Source organism: Siphateles boraxobius, unplaced genomic scaffold (assembly GCF_051911475.1).
Source record: "Siphateles boraxobius isolate OS27281-9 unplaced genomic scaffold, OSU_SipBor_1 92, whole genome shotgun sequence".
Lineage (NCBI taxonomy): Eukaryota > Metazoa > Chordata > Actinopteri > Cypriniformes > Leuciscidae > Siphateles > Siphateles boraxobius.
This window is the reverse complement of record NW_027509222.1, coordinates 3,969,820-3,988,252: the sequence shown is the minus strand read 5'-3', so window position 1 is coordinate 3,988,252 and position 18,433 is coordinate 3,969,820. Positions and strand designations below refer to the sequence as shown.

The 18,433-nt window shown below is 40.6% G+C and overlaps 1 protein-coding gene across 4 annotated transcripts in view; it reads right to left on the bottom strand.

Annotated features, from left to right (window-relative positions):
* The window catches only part of gabrg2 (gamma-aminobutyric acid type A receptor subunit gamma2), a 135,329-nt gene that overhangs the window by 53,728 nt on the left and 63,168 nt on the right, over positions 1–18,433 (bottom strand). For all 4 annotated transcript variants that reach the window (XM_077224863.1, XM_077224864.1, XM_077224865.1 and 1 more), the window contains exon 5: positions 10,610–10,692. In XM_077224863.1, the coding sequence (XP_077080978.1) occupies positions 10,610–10,692 (83 nt within the window). The remainder of the gene's footprint in view (positions 1–10,609; positions 10,693–18,433) is intronic.

Genomic DNA, 18,433 nt, shown 5'->3' with positions numbered 1-18,433 from the left:
CTCCAGAAACCCATCCCTACCCAATTTTTTTGCAACAAATCAGTTGTGTATGATCTCTCCACCAACTGACACTTTTTGGTTATGTGGAACTTCTGTCTACAGCATCCTCCCCAGCCAATTCAACGGAAGGTGCCATCTGGTTTATGTTCTACCAGCTATCAGAGAAAATACACACTCCACCCCAAGCTCCCCACAATTACAAAATTCAGCTCCTACCACTAACGAAGCAGATGGCTGCATTCCAGGACTCAATTGTGCACAAACATGGTGGTCAAGAACTCTTGGAGCATTAATACCATCTTATGGTGTCATGCAAGCCCTTGATCAAGTCAGAAGCTTATCAAATTCTGTACAGAAATTGGCCAATGATACGGCTTTGGCCCTTGGTAACATCACAGACACTCTCGCTTCGCACAAGATAATGATCTTACAGAACAGAGTGGCCTTGGATTACATTCTAGCAACTCAAGGAGGAGCCTGCACCATCATCGGACCTGAGTGCTGCACCGGGTTAATGGATCCAACAGAGAACTTGAACAAAATCCAACAAGACATTCTTGATCTTTCAGCAAAATTACACCAGATGACTGAAGATAAGTCTTCATGGTTCGGAAACTTGATTGGTAAACCCTGGCTGTGGATAAAGGAAATAGCAATTATGTTGTTGTTTGTTCTACTGGCATACTATCTATGCGTCCACAGTATCAAGTGTTTTATTCAACATATGAATCACGCTTCTCACAAGAAAATCACAGTTCCTACCAGAAAAGACTATTATCCGTAAGAACTTCACAAACCCTGATTGCATGTTTGTTTTCTGTGTCAGCATGCAATTACAGAAAAGCAAACACAGAGTGCATTATGTGCCTGTAACTATCCCAAGTTGCAAGAATGAATTTTTAATTGTTTAAATTTGTATATAGTGTGGGAGTTATTTAGAACTCCCAAAGGGGGAATTGAAGGAATACAACTTTGTCAAATGTTTAATTTAACTTCTAATACTATCATATATAAACTGAGAAAGTTCTGTAAATTGAATTTAGCATTCAGCTGTGGAGCACGAAAGTCCTGTCTTATTCTGTGTCTCTATATACAGCTGTCAGACGGGTTTTCTTTCTATTGTAAGTTAAATGAAACATGTTAGTGAAACTCTTGGAGACTCTCGCAAGCTTTTGTCTTAGCAAGAGAGAGTCCTGTCATTCCTGTTCTGGAGTCTCAGGGTTTGAATAGGTTTTTTTCCCTCTCTCTTTTAATACAGGTTCCTAAACCTGTATATGAGTTTCCACCATCACAATGTAATCCCTCCCTCTTATAATGTATATATATTACAATGTTTGACTCAAGAAGTCAGACGATGTTGGTATGACTGCAGCGACAAGCAATAAAATAACTTCTGCTTGGAAAACTTCCTCCGTCTCCTGGTCTGAGCTTCTAACTTTTCTACAAGGAAAAAGTTCACTACAAGTCCTATTAAAATCCATTTTGTAGTTGTTTATCGTTCCCCAGGTGAGATTGGTAATTTCTTGGAGGAGTTGGATGTGTTACTCTCATCCTTCCCTGAGGATGGCACACCTCTGGTAGTTCTTAGAAACATCAACATCCACCTGGGAAAACACAAGGCTGCTGATTTCCACACTCTGCTTGTCTCCTCTGACTTCATGCGAGTATCTACTGCGGCCACTCACAAATCAGGTAACCACATGGGCCTTATTTACATGCGCTACAGCTCCACTGACTGCTGGTCACTCCACTGCACACCTCAGATCACTTCATCCTCAAGCTTAATCTCAATCTGACACCTGACACAACACACACTCCTTATCAGGTCACCTTTTGGCGTAACCTACACTTACTCTCAACCTCCCGCCTATCCTTTTTGGTCTCATCCACACTTCCTCCCCCTAATCAGCTCTCATCACTAGATTCTAACAGTGCAACTGATACTATTTTCTCCACTCTAACATCGTTCTTATACAACTTATGCCTTCTTTCATCCAGGCCAGCCCGTGCCACCCCCTCTGCCCCCTGATTATCTGATGTTCTCCACGAGTATTGTTCTAAGCCGGGGTGCCCAATCCTGTCCTGCTCCTGTCGATCGACTGTCCTGCACAGTTCATCTCCAACCCTAATCAAACACACCTGAAGCAACTAATTAAGGTCTTCAGGATCACTTGAAAATTAAAGGCAGGTATGTTTGATTAGGGTTGGAGATGAACTGTGCAGGACAGTCGATCGGAAGGAGCATGATTGGGCACCCCTGTTCTAAGCTCAGGGCTGCAGAGAGGAAGTGGCACAAATCGAAAGATCCCAGTGACCTTGGTTTATATCAATCCCTCTTCTCTTCCTTCTCTGCTGATGTATCTACTGTTAAAATTAATTACTAGCACAAAAAAACTAACAATTCCTCTGATTCTCGCATACTTTTCAAAACCTTCTGTCTTCTCAACCCTCCTCCTCCTCCATGATCAACCCTAACAGCTGACGACTTTGCCACATTCTTTATAAAATAAAACCAACACCATAAGCGAAAAATTTTCCACACCATATTTTGACACGCGCATCTTAACAGCTAACACATACATTCTGGCTTCTCTCCACTCTTGGAGGCAGAAGTCTCAAAACTCATCCTTTCCAATCTCCCTATTACCTCTCCACTTGATCATATCCCCACTCATCTCCTTTAAGCCATTTCTTCTTCAGTCGTACCCGCACTTACTCATATCATCAACACCTCTCTTCACAGGTGTAGTTTTCCCACAGTATTTAAGCAGGCTCGGGCAACCCCACTGCTTAAGAAACCCACTCTAAATCCAGCACATCTAGAAAATTACAGACTGGTATCCCTTCTTCCACGAGTTGTCTTCAACCAAGTCTTTATCTTTCTTGCACAGAACAACCTCCTGGACAACAACCAGTCTGGGTTCAACACTCAACGGCGACTGCCCTGTTTTCGGTTATTGAAGCTCTGATACTGGCAAGAGCAGCTTCCAAATCCTCAGTACTCATCTTGCTGGATCTGTCTGCTGCTTTTGACACAGTTAACCACCAGATCCCTCCTGTCAACCCTCAAGACAAAGGGCATCTCAGGAACCGCACTACAATGGTTCAAGTCTTACCTCTCAGGTAGGTCCTTCAGGGTGTCGTGGAACGGTGGGGTGCCTCAGGGTTTGGAACACTTCTCTTCTCCATCTACATGTCATCACTAGGATCTGTCATTTAGAAAAACTTTTTTTCCTATCACTGCTATGCTGACGACACACAGCTCTACCTCTCATTCCAACCAGAGCTTCCGACAGTAGCTGCTCGCACCTCAGCCTGCCTGACAGACATTTCTTGCTAATTGAAAGACAACTACCTTCAACTAAACCCTACGACCCCGGCCAACCCAACACTCCATCACAACTTCTCCATTCAGCTAGCTTCGTCAGCCATAACTCCATCCAGGACAGCCAGAAACCCTGGAGTTGTGATTGATGATCAGTTGAACTTCACAGACCACATTGCTAGAATTGCCCCGTCCTGCAGATTTGTCACATTCAACATTTGAAGGAACAGGTCCTTCCTATCAGTGCATGCTACACAACTCTTGCTCCAAGCTCTTGTTCAAACCAGTCTGGACTATTATAATACTCTCTTGGAAAGCCTTCCAGCATGCACTGTCAAACCTCTGCAACTGATCCAGAATACTGCAGCAAGAGTGGTCTTAAACGTGCCTGAAGAGAATGTGCGTCACACCTCTCCTCATAAACTTGCACTAGTTGCCAATCGCTGCTCACATCATATTCAAGGCACTGATGTTTACCTACAGAACAACCACTTGCTCTGAAACCCTATACCTAAACTCACTACTTCAGACCTATGTGCCCTCCAGAAGTTTGCATTCTGCAAGTGAACGGTGGCTTGGGGTGCCATCTCAAAGAGGCACAAAATCACTTTCATGAACCTTTACCTGGACTGTTCCCTGCTGGTGGAATGACCTGCCAAACTCAACCTGAGCTACTGAGTCTTTAGCCATTTTCAAAAAAAACTGCTGAAGACGCATCTCTTTCGGCAACATGACCTATTAATACTAACATTTACTGTTCTATGTCTATTAAAAAATACACACACACCTTGCTACGTGTACCTTGCTAAACTAAATGGGACTGGTCACAGCATTTGCATATTGCCGCCCTATTGTTAGTTTGATTGCTTCTATTGCTCTCCTAATTTGTAAGTCATTTTGGACAAAAGCGTCTGCTAAATAATTAAATGTAAATGTAAAAGTAAGCTGTCTGACTCTGAATTGGAACATGGTTTGTGTAACATTACCAACACATTATTAGCTGGTTGATAACGTAGTCAAGCAAAAGGCAAATCATATTATTTACCGTTATATCCCCCCTTGTAAAGAGCGGTTCCATTGTGCAGCCTTTACCTCAGTAAGTTGACCGAGTGGATCTCTGAGCTGGTGTGAGTGAGTGGAGACGGGGCTAATTTGCATTTTCATGGTTCCTCGTATACTAAATAAAGCAAGGGTGTAGAGTTACAATCAAGCTATTTTAATGCATGATTTTTTTTTCACAGGAGAAAACTTTTAATAATGTAATTTTGGTGATCAAAGATGAGTTTTAAAGGATAAAATTATTGACTACAGGGGGACTCATGCGAACTTTAAGCTTGCATATTGTCAGGCTAGCTTTGCTTAATTGTTTACTCCTTTCATGATACGCAACTTGTAAAACATAACTTTAAATGTGTATTTACTGTTGCTGCTGCTGTAAACTCAAAAAGCATGCTAGCTTGCTTACATGACTAATTATCCACTCTTTGTAACAACACAACTTGTAAAACCAGTGTTGGGATGGTTGATACCGGGGCTCCGATGTGACGACATAGTTTCCAAAGCTTAGGTTTAAAATAATTGGCGCTTCGCAACCCCACCTGATGCATAAAAGGGAAATGATTATCCCGAGAGGGCTGTCAGTAGAAAGTCAAGATGCAAACAAATATTTTGAGAAAGAGAGGCCGATCCATAGTTTGGGAGCATTTTAATATGGAATCCCCTACTAAGGTAGGCTGATGCAATAATAATTCTTTTTCGTCTTCTTCTTATCATTATCATTATGGTAGGCTTGTGTTAAAACTTTAAGAAATCCGCCATGCACACTGCTTCTCCCATGGTCTCAACTTGGTGGTGAATAAAGCCATTGATTCATTGATTCCCTGAGTTAGAAGTCCTCCGTACCCGAGGGCACAAGATCTTGGTTCACTTCAGATCCAGCACCACAGCCAAGGACATGCTGTCACAGTTCTAGCACCAGATAGGTAGGCCTCAACTTCCCAATTCAGGAAGTGGAAACAAGATGGAATCCAAGCTGTCACCATTCACACATGAGGAGTATTCTATGATACTGATTCTATGAATCAGTGCCTTGGGATTCTTGAGCCTTTCCACCAAGCCACGGGGGAAATGTCTGAGGAGAGAAAGGTGTCAGGATCCAAGGTGATCCCAATGATCAGAATGTTGAAAACATTAATTTGAGATATGAGTACCAAAAAAACATCAGATATGGGCTCACGACTGGCTGCATACCTGCCCAAACAACTGAATGAGAGGTTTATCACTCATGAGCAAAAGAGCTGCCTTGCTCTGGCAACACCCACGTTTTAAAATGGTGGATTTTCGTAGTGACACATGTGCCCAGCATGCGGTAAAAAATCTAATTTAACAATGTGCAGCAATCATCAAAGCCTCTAGACCTGAGAGGTCATCACAAACACCAGCACCACAGGCTCAACCAACACCAGGGAGCTCAGCAGGGTCTTCAGCAACACCCACAAGCTCATCATCAAACATGGTAGAGGTAGACCTAAGAAAAACCCTGGACAAGTGCACCGCAGCTACCAACAGTGCCACTGCAAATGATACAGTGGAAGTACCTTGAGGATCCCATTCTGCCACGTTGTGTTGATCCACTTGAATAATGGTCCAGACAGTATTCAGAATGGTCATGACCTGGCTAAACACTACTTGTGTACACCTGCATCTTCTGTCCCATGTGAGAGAGTATTCTCCAAGGCTGGAGAAGTAATCAGCAAAACAAAGAACCAACTGAACCCCAACACACTGGAACAGATCCTGTTTTTGAATAAAAATATTGAGGCCTTTGCAGTCTAAGTCTACACCCCAAGCACATTCCCAGAAACAAAAGTTCTGTATTCACCTTTGCACTGTTGCAAAATCATATTCCATAACCCTTGTGTTTGACTTTACATAGACTTGGTTGTGTGTGTGTGTGTGTGTGTGTGTGTGTGTGTGTGTGTGTTTGTACACTTCTTTGGGATTCAGTAGAATATAGTTTTGAGTCAATTGTAACCTCAACACCAGACAGAAACTGAATGTACATCTCAAATCATGTTTTATAGCTGGGGTAACAGAACATAAGACCCTGAACAGAAAATAAGAGTGAAACAGCTCACCCAAACTATATATTTTTAACTACTCACGTCAATTATTAATTATTATCAAATACTTGTATATTTTATATTATTGATCAATATGTAAATCTGTTGACCAGGCTACACATGACATGAGTAGTGGTCTCATTGGCACAAATTGGCAACCGAAGCGGTCTTGCAATTGCTACTTTGGGGTATCGCGGCTACCGTGCTGTTTGGCGCATTCAGGAGGTTTCTTATCGATGGATTCGTCCTATTATTCCTGGGGTTTTCGATATGCCTTTGCAGTACTCTTTTTCCCAGACACGACGCAATGGTCACGGAGTGAATGCGCAACTTCTTCGCTCGCTCAACTGTGGAATAGAACCTGTTTGAGGATCTTCGCATCTAAGGATGGCATTGCTAAATGTTTGATCGTTGCTTAATAAGATTTTTATTTTACATGACTATTTTACTTCACATAATCTGGACTTTCTCTTCATGACCAAAGCTTGGACAAAAGAGGGCGATCTAAGTCCGTTTACTGACCTCGTCCCCCCAAAATGTACTTTTATTAGCACCCCTCGGATGTCTGGTCGCAGAGGGGGTCTAGCGGCAGTTGTCAAGGACAATTTCCATGGCCAAATCATTCCACCTGAGGCATATGATAGTTTTGAGCTTCAAATGTTACAAACGGTCCACAGTCAAACAGTGTGTTTTTAAATGAGTTTGCAGATTTTCTGGAGGGTATAGTAACAAAGTTTGAAAATATTCTGTTACTGGGTGATTTTAATATTCTTATTTGTTGCCCCACAAAGTCACTCTCCAGCGATTTCTGTAACCTTACTTACTGAATTTTACGCAGTGGGTGCAGGGATCCACGCACATCAAAGGTCACACTCTGGTTTTTACTCATGGCTTTCTTATTTCGGACATTGAAGTTTGTGACAATGGCTTTTCTGACCACAAATCTGTTTTATTTAATGCCACCTTTCGTGGTCGATCTGATATTACTGTCCCACCAGTCCGATGGACACGTCACTTCGCAGCGAATGCTGCTGAGGAGTTCGCTTCATCTTATGGAGCAGCTCATTTCCCTGCCTTAACGGATTCAACGCCCAGAATACAAAATGCTGATGAGTACCTCTGTTCTTTTAACAATACCTGTCTGAACATCTTCAACCGTTCAAAACCTCAACCGTGGTTAAATGACTCGATTCGCTCACTCAGAAAAACTTGTAGGAGGTATGAACGCAAATGGCATAAGACTAGGTTGCAGGTTTCCTATGAACTTATGAGGGAATCTCTCTCAGTATTTCAGAAAGCAATCAAGGTTGCAAAAGCTAAATATTTGTCAGAGATTATAAATAACAATTGCCATAGTCCTAGAATACTATATTCTTCTGTTGATTCTGTCTTAAATCCAGTGGTAAATATTTTTTATAGATGTGTCTGAAACTACACGTGAATTTTTTTTTAACATTCTTTGTTGAGAAAGCGATTAGGCTGAGACCACAAAATTTCCATTCTAATTCAGACATCTATGACATACCATGGGCCCTGCTACTTGGTCCGATAACACTTTATTTCGATAGTCCACTTTAAACATTCAACTACCTATAAGTAACTTTGAGGCTACAAGTCAACTAACTGTCATTAGAGTATTAGTAGGCCGTCTGCTTCATATCTGCTAACACTTTATTTTGTTGGTCCCCCAACAGACATTCTACTGACAATAAGTAACTTAGCAACTACAAGTCAACTTGTTCTCATAACCCGAACCCTAACCTAACAGTCTACTGACAGTCTACTGCAGCCTACTAATACTATAATGACAGTTAGTTGACATGTAGTTGAAAAGTTACTTATAGTTAGTAGAATGTCTAAAGTGACTTTCGAAATAAAGTGTAACCCTTGGTCCTCCTTCGATCCTATTACTCTTCCTACTTGCAAAAATATCATTGAACATTTAAGATCCACTGTCTTTCCTCTTGATGTCATGGCTGCTCACTTTTTAAAGCAAGTTGTAAATATTGTTAGTGCAGATGTGCTATTTTTTGTAAACTTGAGTTTGAGCACTGGAATGGTCCCTGATAGCCTTAAACATGCAACAATTACTCCAACGTTAAAGGCCCCAAATTCAGACATATCTGCCTTAGCACATTTTAGACCAATCTCTAACGTACCATTTAAGGCCAAAATTTTGGAGAAAGTGGTTATTTCAATTACAGGTCTTAGTACAAACCATATTTATGAAATATTTCAATCAGGTTTGAGAAAATTACATAGTACTGAATCTGCTCTACTAAAAGTCTCAAATGACATCCTATTGGCTACTGATGCCGGAAATGCTGTTGCTTTGGCCTTACTAGATCTCAGCTCTGCCTTTGATATGGTAGAGCATAATAAACTCATCTCTCGTTTAAAAAAAATGCATTGGCCTTAAAGGTATCACTCTTGAATGGTTCTGGGCCTTCTTAAGTGACCGTAAGATTTCTGTTCATATTGGGCAACATACATCCTCCACTGCTCCTTTGACTTGTGGTGTCCCTCAGGGTTCCATTCTTGCTCCAATTCTATTCATGATATATTTGCTGCCACTGGGTTCAATCTTTCATAAATATGGGATTTCTTCTAATTTATATGCTGATGATGCGCAGTTTTATCTCCCTTTGCAATCTAATGATAAACATGCAATGGGTGCATCGATTGTATTCAGGAACCTAAATTATGGTTAACAAATAATTTCTTGACATTAAATGAAGACAAAACTGAAGTGATTCTGTTTGGGCTTAGTGATTCTTTTAATGCCAGTATTTATACCTTGGTTACTTAACCCAATTAAATCCCGTGTGCAAAAAATTTAGGCTTTCGATTTGATTCTGGTCTTAAGTTTGATAAGCAGATCAATGTGGTAGTTAAGTTTTGTTTTTTCCATCTTTGTCACCGAGCTAAAGTCAAATTGTTTTTATCTCTAAAAGATTTTGAAAAAGTAATTCATGCATTCATTACTTCCCGCTTAGACTATAGCAATTCGCTCTATTATGGGATTAATCAGTCATCTATGGAGCAATTACAAATGGTCCAAAATGCAGCAGCCAGGCTTCTGACTAACACAGGTAAATTTCAGCACATCACTCCTATTTTGATCTCCTTGAAATGGTTGCAGGTGAAATTTAGAGTAGAATTCAAAATATTAACCGTGGTTTTTAAATCCTTACATAATCTTGCACCAGTCTATCTTGCTGAGTTGGTACATTCACACAACTCTTCCGGACCACTCGTGATCGGGACATTTAGGAATGTTGTCCATCCCTAGGTCCAGATTGAAACACCGTGGTGATCGAGCTTTTTCTATTGCTGGTCCAACACTCTGGAACAAGCTCCCTGGAGCCATCCGAAAAGCACCATCTCTTTTTGGTTTTTTTCTTGAACAGATGTTGTTAGTATACAATATGTTATGTAGTTGTATTTTATCTCTTTGTACATCTTTTATGTACAGCATTTTGGTCAACCCATGGTTGTTTTTAAATGTGCTTTATAAATAAAGAAAAGAAAGAAAAAAAGAAATTAATTTAGATCAGATTAGATAGAACTGTATTGATCTCAGATTGATTCCACTCTTGTATGTAACAGACTTCCGAAGCTTTGTTTGGTCTCATATATATGATGATATATGATGACATAAGATGTGTGGTTTTCAAAGCACAAGGAGATGCAAAGCTCACTGGCCTCACCCCCTGACTAACAAGAACGATTTCCAACTCTCAAAGTAACACATTTTCCTCTGTACTGTTTCTAGAAAAAAAAAAAAAATTTAATTCCTCTGAAACTACAGATGATGCTGTCCCATGAGACTGTCCAATTACACATCTGCTGCTTTATTTCCTCTCCATAGCCAAATGAGAAGAAGAAAACTATGGCAGTGACACCGTTTGCTTGTAAAAGCATGTAAAGACATGTATCTCCAAGTTTGGCCAAATTGTCATTTTCCTCATTACCTGTCCTTCATATTTCAAGAAAAACATTTAAGTGAAGTGTCTTTTATAGCATCATAAAATGGTCTCATTCTCTGAACTACATCAGAGCATGAAAGCAGGCATGGGGTGGAGAAAACTGGAGAGAAAAAGCGAGCAAGAATGGAACTGATATAGATGGATTTGCAAGTTAAGCATATGGCCAGACTTACAGCTTGAGAACTCCAGGGGACATGAATGTTCATCCATTGGAAAGTTATTCAGTTTAAGCTGGCACTCTGCATCAATGGTCAACCTACAGACAGAAATGTCCTTAATTAGATTTCTCTATATAAGCTGTTCCATTGGCATACCTGTAACAATATCAATAATCTACTTCACTAGAATACAGTGATATAAATAATAAAACAAATGACAAAACATGTAAGCTGAGAATTGGCATCAAATGCAATTAATAGCAGGCGTGCTTCACAATTGTTCTAACTGAATAAATGCTTTCCAGAAGAATGTAATCAGACTAGAGTTGCATTAAGAATCAATTAAAGAAGTCAGGGTAGACATTAAACCATGATCACTTGTAAAGGGTTTTTATTACAAAAGCTACCCAGATAGCAAGGTAATATTGAAACAATGTTGAGTTTTCCTCCAAACCACCATTTTGTTTGAGATTGACATTTCAGTGTTTAAAGTATGTTAGATCAGCATTGAAATTTTGATGAAAGCCAACATCACACATGGGTGATGCAAGAGCTTTTGACCACAAGATCATGCGAGTTTGTATCTCGAGAGGCCGCCCCCCAATCAAAGGGCCGTTTTCAAACTATGAAGGGCACTTAACCCGATTTGAGGGCTTGGTTTAGGGATGAGCCTTCATGATTTTAGCAAGTCGGTAAAGCAGTTAAAAATTCCCATCATGGTTTGAAATGCCCACTGATTGTGAAATGCCTATTTTGGTTCTTCATATGTACTTCTCAGTAGTCTAATAGATGTGAGATGCTTTAGAAAGAAAACGGGTATATATTACAAGTCTTGTTTGTTGAACCACCTGAAATAAGATTTCTCTGGCACAATTTCAAATGGTGCATCTACTCAAGATGCCTATCCGCCTTTGTTTTACTGGCTTATTTTTCTGTGTTTATTGATTTTGAATAGTTACTGACTATAATTAAATACATTCATTTTAATGTTAGTAGTGTTTAAATAAATCAGATCTCAACATTTCAATAAGTAGTGCACAAGGTCAGGCAAGTGTTTGTCAGTTTTACGCTTTTCAAAAATGGCCAAAAGGACGGTGCAAGGACATCTTTTGACGTTCTTTAAAAAGAAGAGAACAGAAGGTATTTTGACAGTCTTTCGGGACATTCACTTGACAGAAAATTAGAAAGAATACAAGTAAATCATGTACAGCACATTGATTGAATAAAGGATGTTGTCAAGTTATTGAAAATGATTGCAATCGCCTAGGTGGTATGTTAAGTAAATGTGCGTGTTTATTTCCAAAATAGTCAGGTTTTATTCTCTAAAGCAAGGGCGGATTAAGCTCTACACAGGCCCCTATAGGTTTCGTAATGTCTGTAATACCATAGTGTAACCACTAGATTGCAGTACAGCCCTATATATAAATATATAAACATGGCTGTGTATTCCCTACAATGGTGGATGAAGTACACAAATCAAGTAAAAGTCCTCATACCCTAATAAAATATTACTAGTAAATGTAATAAGTACTCCTTTTCGGCTTTACTTGAGTAAAAGCACAGACGTACTTATTTTTTAATGCATTTAAGTATTAAATGTAGAAAGTACTTTTGAAAAATGTATATTTATTTTGCAATTTCATATACTCCACCTTGCTGCTCAAAATGTGTGTTGGGGGGTGGGTGGGTATAATGTACTAGACGCACAGATAGAGCTTAAATAGGTTATAGCTCAATATGACATCATTATAAATCATTATGAATTTTCATTAAGGAAGATTATGCAGACATTTTATTTTATTACTAAAACTTGTTATACACTGATAATACTACTACTGCTTTTTTCTGATAATTCAATTATCAGTGAAAATAAATGACAGGGTATGTGAGTAAAAAATAAAATAATGTGCAAACAAATAAAAATGACAAAATATATCATATAGTAGGCCTATATAGAAGTGAGGAAAACAAAATGTGTGTAAATCATATAAACATACAATATAAAACAGATGTCACATAGGGCAAAATGTGTTAAGATTTTAAAGGCACAGTATGTAAGTTTCGCCACTAGAGGTTTTTTATTCAAAATGATAACAAAGACATTGATAACACTGTTAATGAGCGTGGAATCATAAGAGGTCTCGTCTTAAAATCGATGGGACTCAGGCAGAATTCATGTTCATAGATAAGCTAATTTAATAAAGTTGTATTAATGTTACTGTGGTATGAAGCTGGGTGGGGCAGAGAGCCGTCGGAGCGGAGCGGAGCGGGGCAGGTTTAGTGAATGCTAATAGCCATGTTTCCACTGTTGGACCAAAAGCAATCATGTTAGTGCATGCCAGTTTCCACTGTTCATCTGAGTTTTCCAGTTTATCTAATTCAGGAGAGGGTCAACACTGCTGCTCATTTCTCATGTTATCATATCAGACTACCAGCTATCAAAAACCTTTAAGACATTTAAAACAATGTTCAGCTCAAAACTTTCAGATACCAGCAAATGTTTGAAATAGCTTCCGAATTTGATCCAGGGTTTCTGATCACCGCATGAGGCAGATATATATTTATATGCGATGATAAAGGCTGCTTATGCTAACCATTATGATAATAAATACACATATGTATGTTCCTGTGATCACAAATAAATGGAAGCAGTCTTGACCAAATAAGTATGTGTTCTCCATTTATGTGAGAAATTGATAAATACCAGTTTGGTTCAGAATGGTTCACATCTTAAAAGTTTAATAAATTACTGTAAATCATGTGTCAAATGTTGATGCATGGAGTCTTGATTCTTTAAGTAAAGAACATTTGCTACTGTCATGATCATTTTGTGATCTAACTAGTTTTTAGTCAGCTAGTTTCATGCTGGTGAAATTGTGGGGTTGTGTGACATTGTTCTATGGAGGCGTGTTAAGGCCGGATTTCAGGGTAGCGCTTTGGGGCTACTGGAACGATAGTGAAAACACTGCTTGACTTTGGCCTCGTGGCTCGAGGTCTTTGGCTATTGGCCCCGCCCAGTACATTGTTGGCCCTGGCTCGCACTGGCCCGACAGTGGAAAAGCGGCTAAGGAGACACATCTGCGCGACACTCCAGTCTCAAGTCCCACAAAGGAGACATTTTTTATTACTGTTTTTATCACGTTTATATTCTGCATTCAGTAGGACACCTGCTGCCACTCCTTTAGTTTTGTTGTTTATGTTTATTTTATGATTATAAAAGTCATGATTATATATGAGTTATTTCCAACGTTTGCCGGTTCCTGCCTCTATCTTCCCCGAACGTTTGATCACTAAATTTCACATTATTTTATTTAAATCTAAATTTATTTAATTCGACAAATAAAGTGACCTGTATGAATACAAGCATGGCGGAATGATGACAACAGTGGTGGTTAGGCAAAACTTTGCTTTGCGTGGGCCAGAGTGAGCGGAATCGGATGAAAATGAGAGTTAAGACCATATAGAGATTAATCAGGGAAATTTAAAATCAAGGGAGAAATGATGAAACTCCTTTGAAAAAGCTGGAAAGAGGAAAGTCAAAAAGGTGATTACTAATTTAAAAGGAAGGAGTGGTAAAATCTTGGTAAAGAGGATTATGAATTCAAGGTAATACTTAGATTTAGTGAAGAAAAAGGGTTGCATGCCATGAGCCCAGTAAAGTAGACGATATTAAAAGAATCAATGTGAATCAAATATGTGAGGTAAAATGGCCAAGGTTTTGAGAGATAGGAATTTTACTTATCATTTATAATAATTAAGAACAGAGAGAAGGGGCTTGTAGGATGAAAAAAGCATGAAAACATAAAGTGACGAGTGCTAGCCATGTGGAGAAGAGATACACATGGAATAGGGGAGTGATTTAAGGGTATACCCAGTCAAAGTTACTATGGATGACATTAAAGTAACTCTGAAAACAGAGAAACTGAGTGGTGGGGGAAGATAACATTCCATTATAAGATGGATAAGATAGTAAGGGATAAGATATACTATGTAGTATACTATTGGAGTTTGACGAAGAAAATCTCTCAAACAAAGTAACTTTAGGATACATGACATATAATGTGAGGGAAAATGTCCCTAACCATATGAGATGCTTTAAAGGGACTATGTGTAGTTTTTTAGGTATTTTATTATCCAAAATCAATATTTTTATTCATAAATATGTCCTCAATGGTGTACAAATACCTCTGCCAATTATCTGACTTATACTCGTAAACGAAGAATTTATTATCTTTATATACATGTGATGGGTAGGTCCACGGAGGCTTCAATGTCGTTCCGCCATCTTGAAAAACTATAATAGCAGAGAGGGTCAAAAAGTACTAGGCCAACGCGTTTCCACAACGCGTTTTCGTTCAGAGCCAGATTGTAACTGAGCCAGCTTTTTTCTGTAACTGAAAGCAGCAGAAGCGGAGGAGCAGAGCAGTCAGAGGCGCTTGTCACTGCCTCGGCAAGTTTAAAAGGCTGCACTGCACTGTTATTTTTAATGGCATACATATGCTGAGCCACAGGAGAAGATATCCTCGTCGCCAAAAAAGTCGAAAATTGAACGTAAAAGGAAATTTGACCGGAGATTACAAAAAAGAGTCAATGTCGGGATAGCTTTTTCCAGGTGGAAAGAGCTAACGCAGGAGAAAGATGTGACCCGTCACAGAAACCAGGGACACAAGTCGGCAGCACAACTTTCGAGCAAAATGAGAAAGAAGAGTTTTTTTTCAAAATTGGTGATTTTCAATTTTTTGGAGAATCTGTTGATTGAAATCACGAAGAAGCCTCTCCATGTTTGAGATAGCAGTATTGGTATATTTAAAAGCTTACATTTTGAGGTTGAAATCGGCTTGTTTTCGGAGATTCTAGCATGCAGTAGGGGCGTGGCGTGTCATTGTCTGTGTGTATTTCCATACTGAATAACCCGGCGCTTTTGCCCCCGCCCTCCAAGTGAACCGCATGGCTACTTATTATGCTGTGCTCTGGCCGGCTCTATCTGATATCAAAATTCAATGAAGATGGATGCCGCAAAGATTGTCGCAGACGAGCTGAACTGTCTGGCAGTTACACCGAAAATGTTTTAGCCGCACTTCGTGGCCTCGGGAAACTGAACCGGAGGTATGGACGCGGCGCGCGCGCCCTCAGTGCTTGAATACGGCGGCTCGGCTCGCTGACAGCGGTGGCTGGCTGTTTCATATGTGACGTCCCGATTGCTTTGAATGGTGAACATTTTGTGAACAGGGAACAGAGTTAATGGACTGGCAACAATCTCCATAGAACATGAACTGGCACAGAGAATCGAAATAGAGGATGCAGTAAGACCTTTGCTGCGATGAAGGCCTGCCGTGCTTGTTTCTGAAATGTAAGTTAAACTTCATTTGCTCTTTAGTCGTTATTTAAGATGCTGAAGTGCAAAAAAAGCTGTAAAGCACATGGAGGAGCTTTACAGGGGGTATAGCTTATCTAAATGAGATGTAAATGAGCCCTATTGTCACTCCCAGCAGCAGAGACAGGTGAGAACTGCACAATCTTTAGAGATCGTTTTCTCATCTTTGAGCTTTTTTAAGTGCCTACTTTAAAATGGCCACAACTTCTCCAAATATTATCAGATTTCCACATGTTACACATCGTTGGAAAGCTTGGAGATTACACTTTCAGAATCTATGAATAAATCAAAATGCCCCAGAACCGACTTGTGTCCCTAGTTTCCGTGACCGGTCACAGATTTCAAAAGAAACGCTGAAGTCCTGCTTTCTCCTCGACAGGTAGGCTAAGTCAATATTACAGTCTTAATGACATACTTTATTATATAGACAGTAGAACATTTATAGTTAAAAGTTAAACAGGCTCTTTGATGAATATCAGCAATTGAATCAAGTTGAGAAGGTGCTAAAAACAAGGTTTGTAAGTTTACTTTTTATGTAACCTAGAAATTTGATAAGAATATATTTTAATAGAGCATATGATTGTTCTTGCATTATTTGTCATAGCTTTTTGGTACATAACAGCTACCGTAGATGCAACACGCATTTGAAAAAGCGAGGCGCTGGAGAGCACAATTCGTTTGAATGCAAAATACAATTTCACCGCTAGATGGGAGAAATTCCTACACAATGTCCCTTTAACGGTCAAATATTTAGACATACTGCTCTGACATGCAAAGGGAAAAGAAGGTGTGCTAGATGGGGAGAGGATCATGAAAATGAGGAAAGAGATGCAGCCAAAATGTTAGAATTGTGGGGGGGGGGGGGGGGGGGGGGCTCACAGGAATGTTGGCTCACCCCTTCTGAGGGAGGGTTATAGAGCAGTATGTGCGGTTATACCTTGCTGGTCATCCGCTTCGGGGCATCGGACTCCCTACTAAGAATGCACCAAAGGTCAGTCTCAAGAGACTTATTCCCTTGACAAACTTTTTAGCAGCATGGAAGCTTCTGCCAAACATGTCTCGTTAGGTCCTGTAGATTGTAAATAAGGGTACATAATTCAGTTCTTCCTGGGAGCAGTCTATATTCCTAGATACCTGAATCAGGGAGCAGACATCTTGTCAAGACAGGGGCTGAGAAACAAGGAATTGAAACTCCATCCCGAGATGGTGCAGTTGATTTGGAAGGAATTCAACCAGGCAGAAGTGGACTTGTTCGCATCCGAGGAGACACCGCACTGTCCGCTATGGTTTTCCCTCATGCATCTAGCTTCAATGGGGCTGGATGCCATGGTTCAGATGTGGCCAAGGCTGGGTCTATATGCATTTCCCCTGATTGTTCTGCTGCCGGAATTCTAGAGAGAGTTTTCCAGGATGGGGTTCATTTGCTGTTAGTAGCCCCTTTCTGCCCAGCTACTAAGTGCAGACAGTAAGTGCATTGCATTAAGTTTTTATCGACTTACAGAGTTCTCTTTCACACACCAACTGTGTGTTGTTTGTTTTGGAGTGCAGCATGCCCAGTCAGCTCTCGAAGGGGCTGATTGTGAGCGTTTACCATTAAGAACACTTCACTCCCGCCGATCACTCTTCGAAGAGGGGCGGTTTGGTTCGTAGTCCCCAAGGCTCGGGTCCCACTTCTGCCGAGGCAGAGTTTTGACTTCAGACGTGGGGTTGACAAATTGATCTAACAGAGGGATTTGAGACAGGCCCAGCCCTATCTCAGCCTTCACCTGTTAGATCCAGTGCTTCAGTTCAGGGTTTGGAAGCATGCTCTGCGGTTTCTTCCACCCAGGCTGAGGGCCCCATATTGCAACTATCCAAGAGCTGGATGTTGTTAGTATCGGCAGAGGAGGTATTGAAGACTCGTCACTTCAGTCTCCTGCATGTGAGGAGGTAGTGGAGGTGCTAACTCGTGCTGTAGAGAAATTAGATTAATGTCTGCCTTCCCACATGCAGCCTCCACACCGAGGTGTCGAAGTCCTGGAAAAAGCCGGTTCATACGATGTGTTTAGTCCCCAGACATTTACATATTCCAATATACATGGGTCTTGATAGCACGGTTATGGGGCGATGGCAAGTGCTGAAAAGACGCTTGCGAGCCATTTCTCTCCTGAGTCGACATCGTCCTTTAAAGCACCAGCATTACCCTCCAAGCCACTCAGAAACACTTCGGCTTTGGTGGGTAAAGCTTATTTGGTGGCAGGTCAGGCCGGGCGTGCCTGCACACAATGTCCATTCTGCAGGCATACCAGGCTGACCTATTAAAAGACAAGAGCGAGAGTGAGGAGGTCACCACTGACGTGATTCACAAATTACATCAGGCAGCAGATTTAGCTCTCCGTGCCACCAAGGAGACGGCCAAGTCAGTGGGCCGTTCTATGGCAGCCCTCGTGGCCACGGAGAGACTTCTTTGGCTGAGCCTCTCAGGA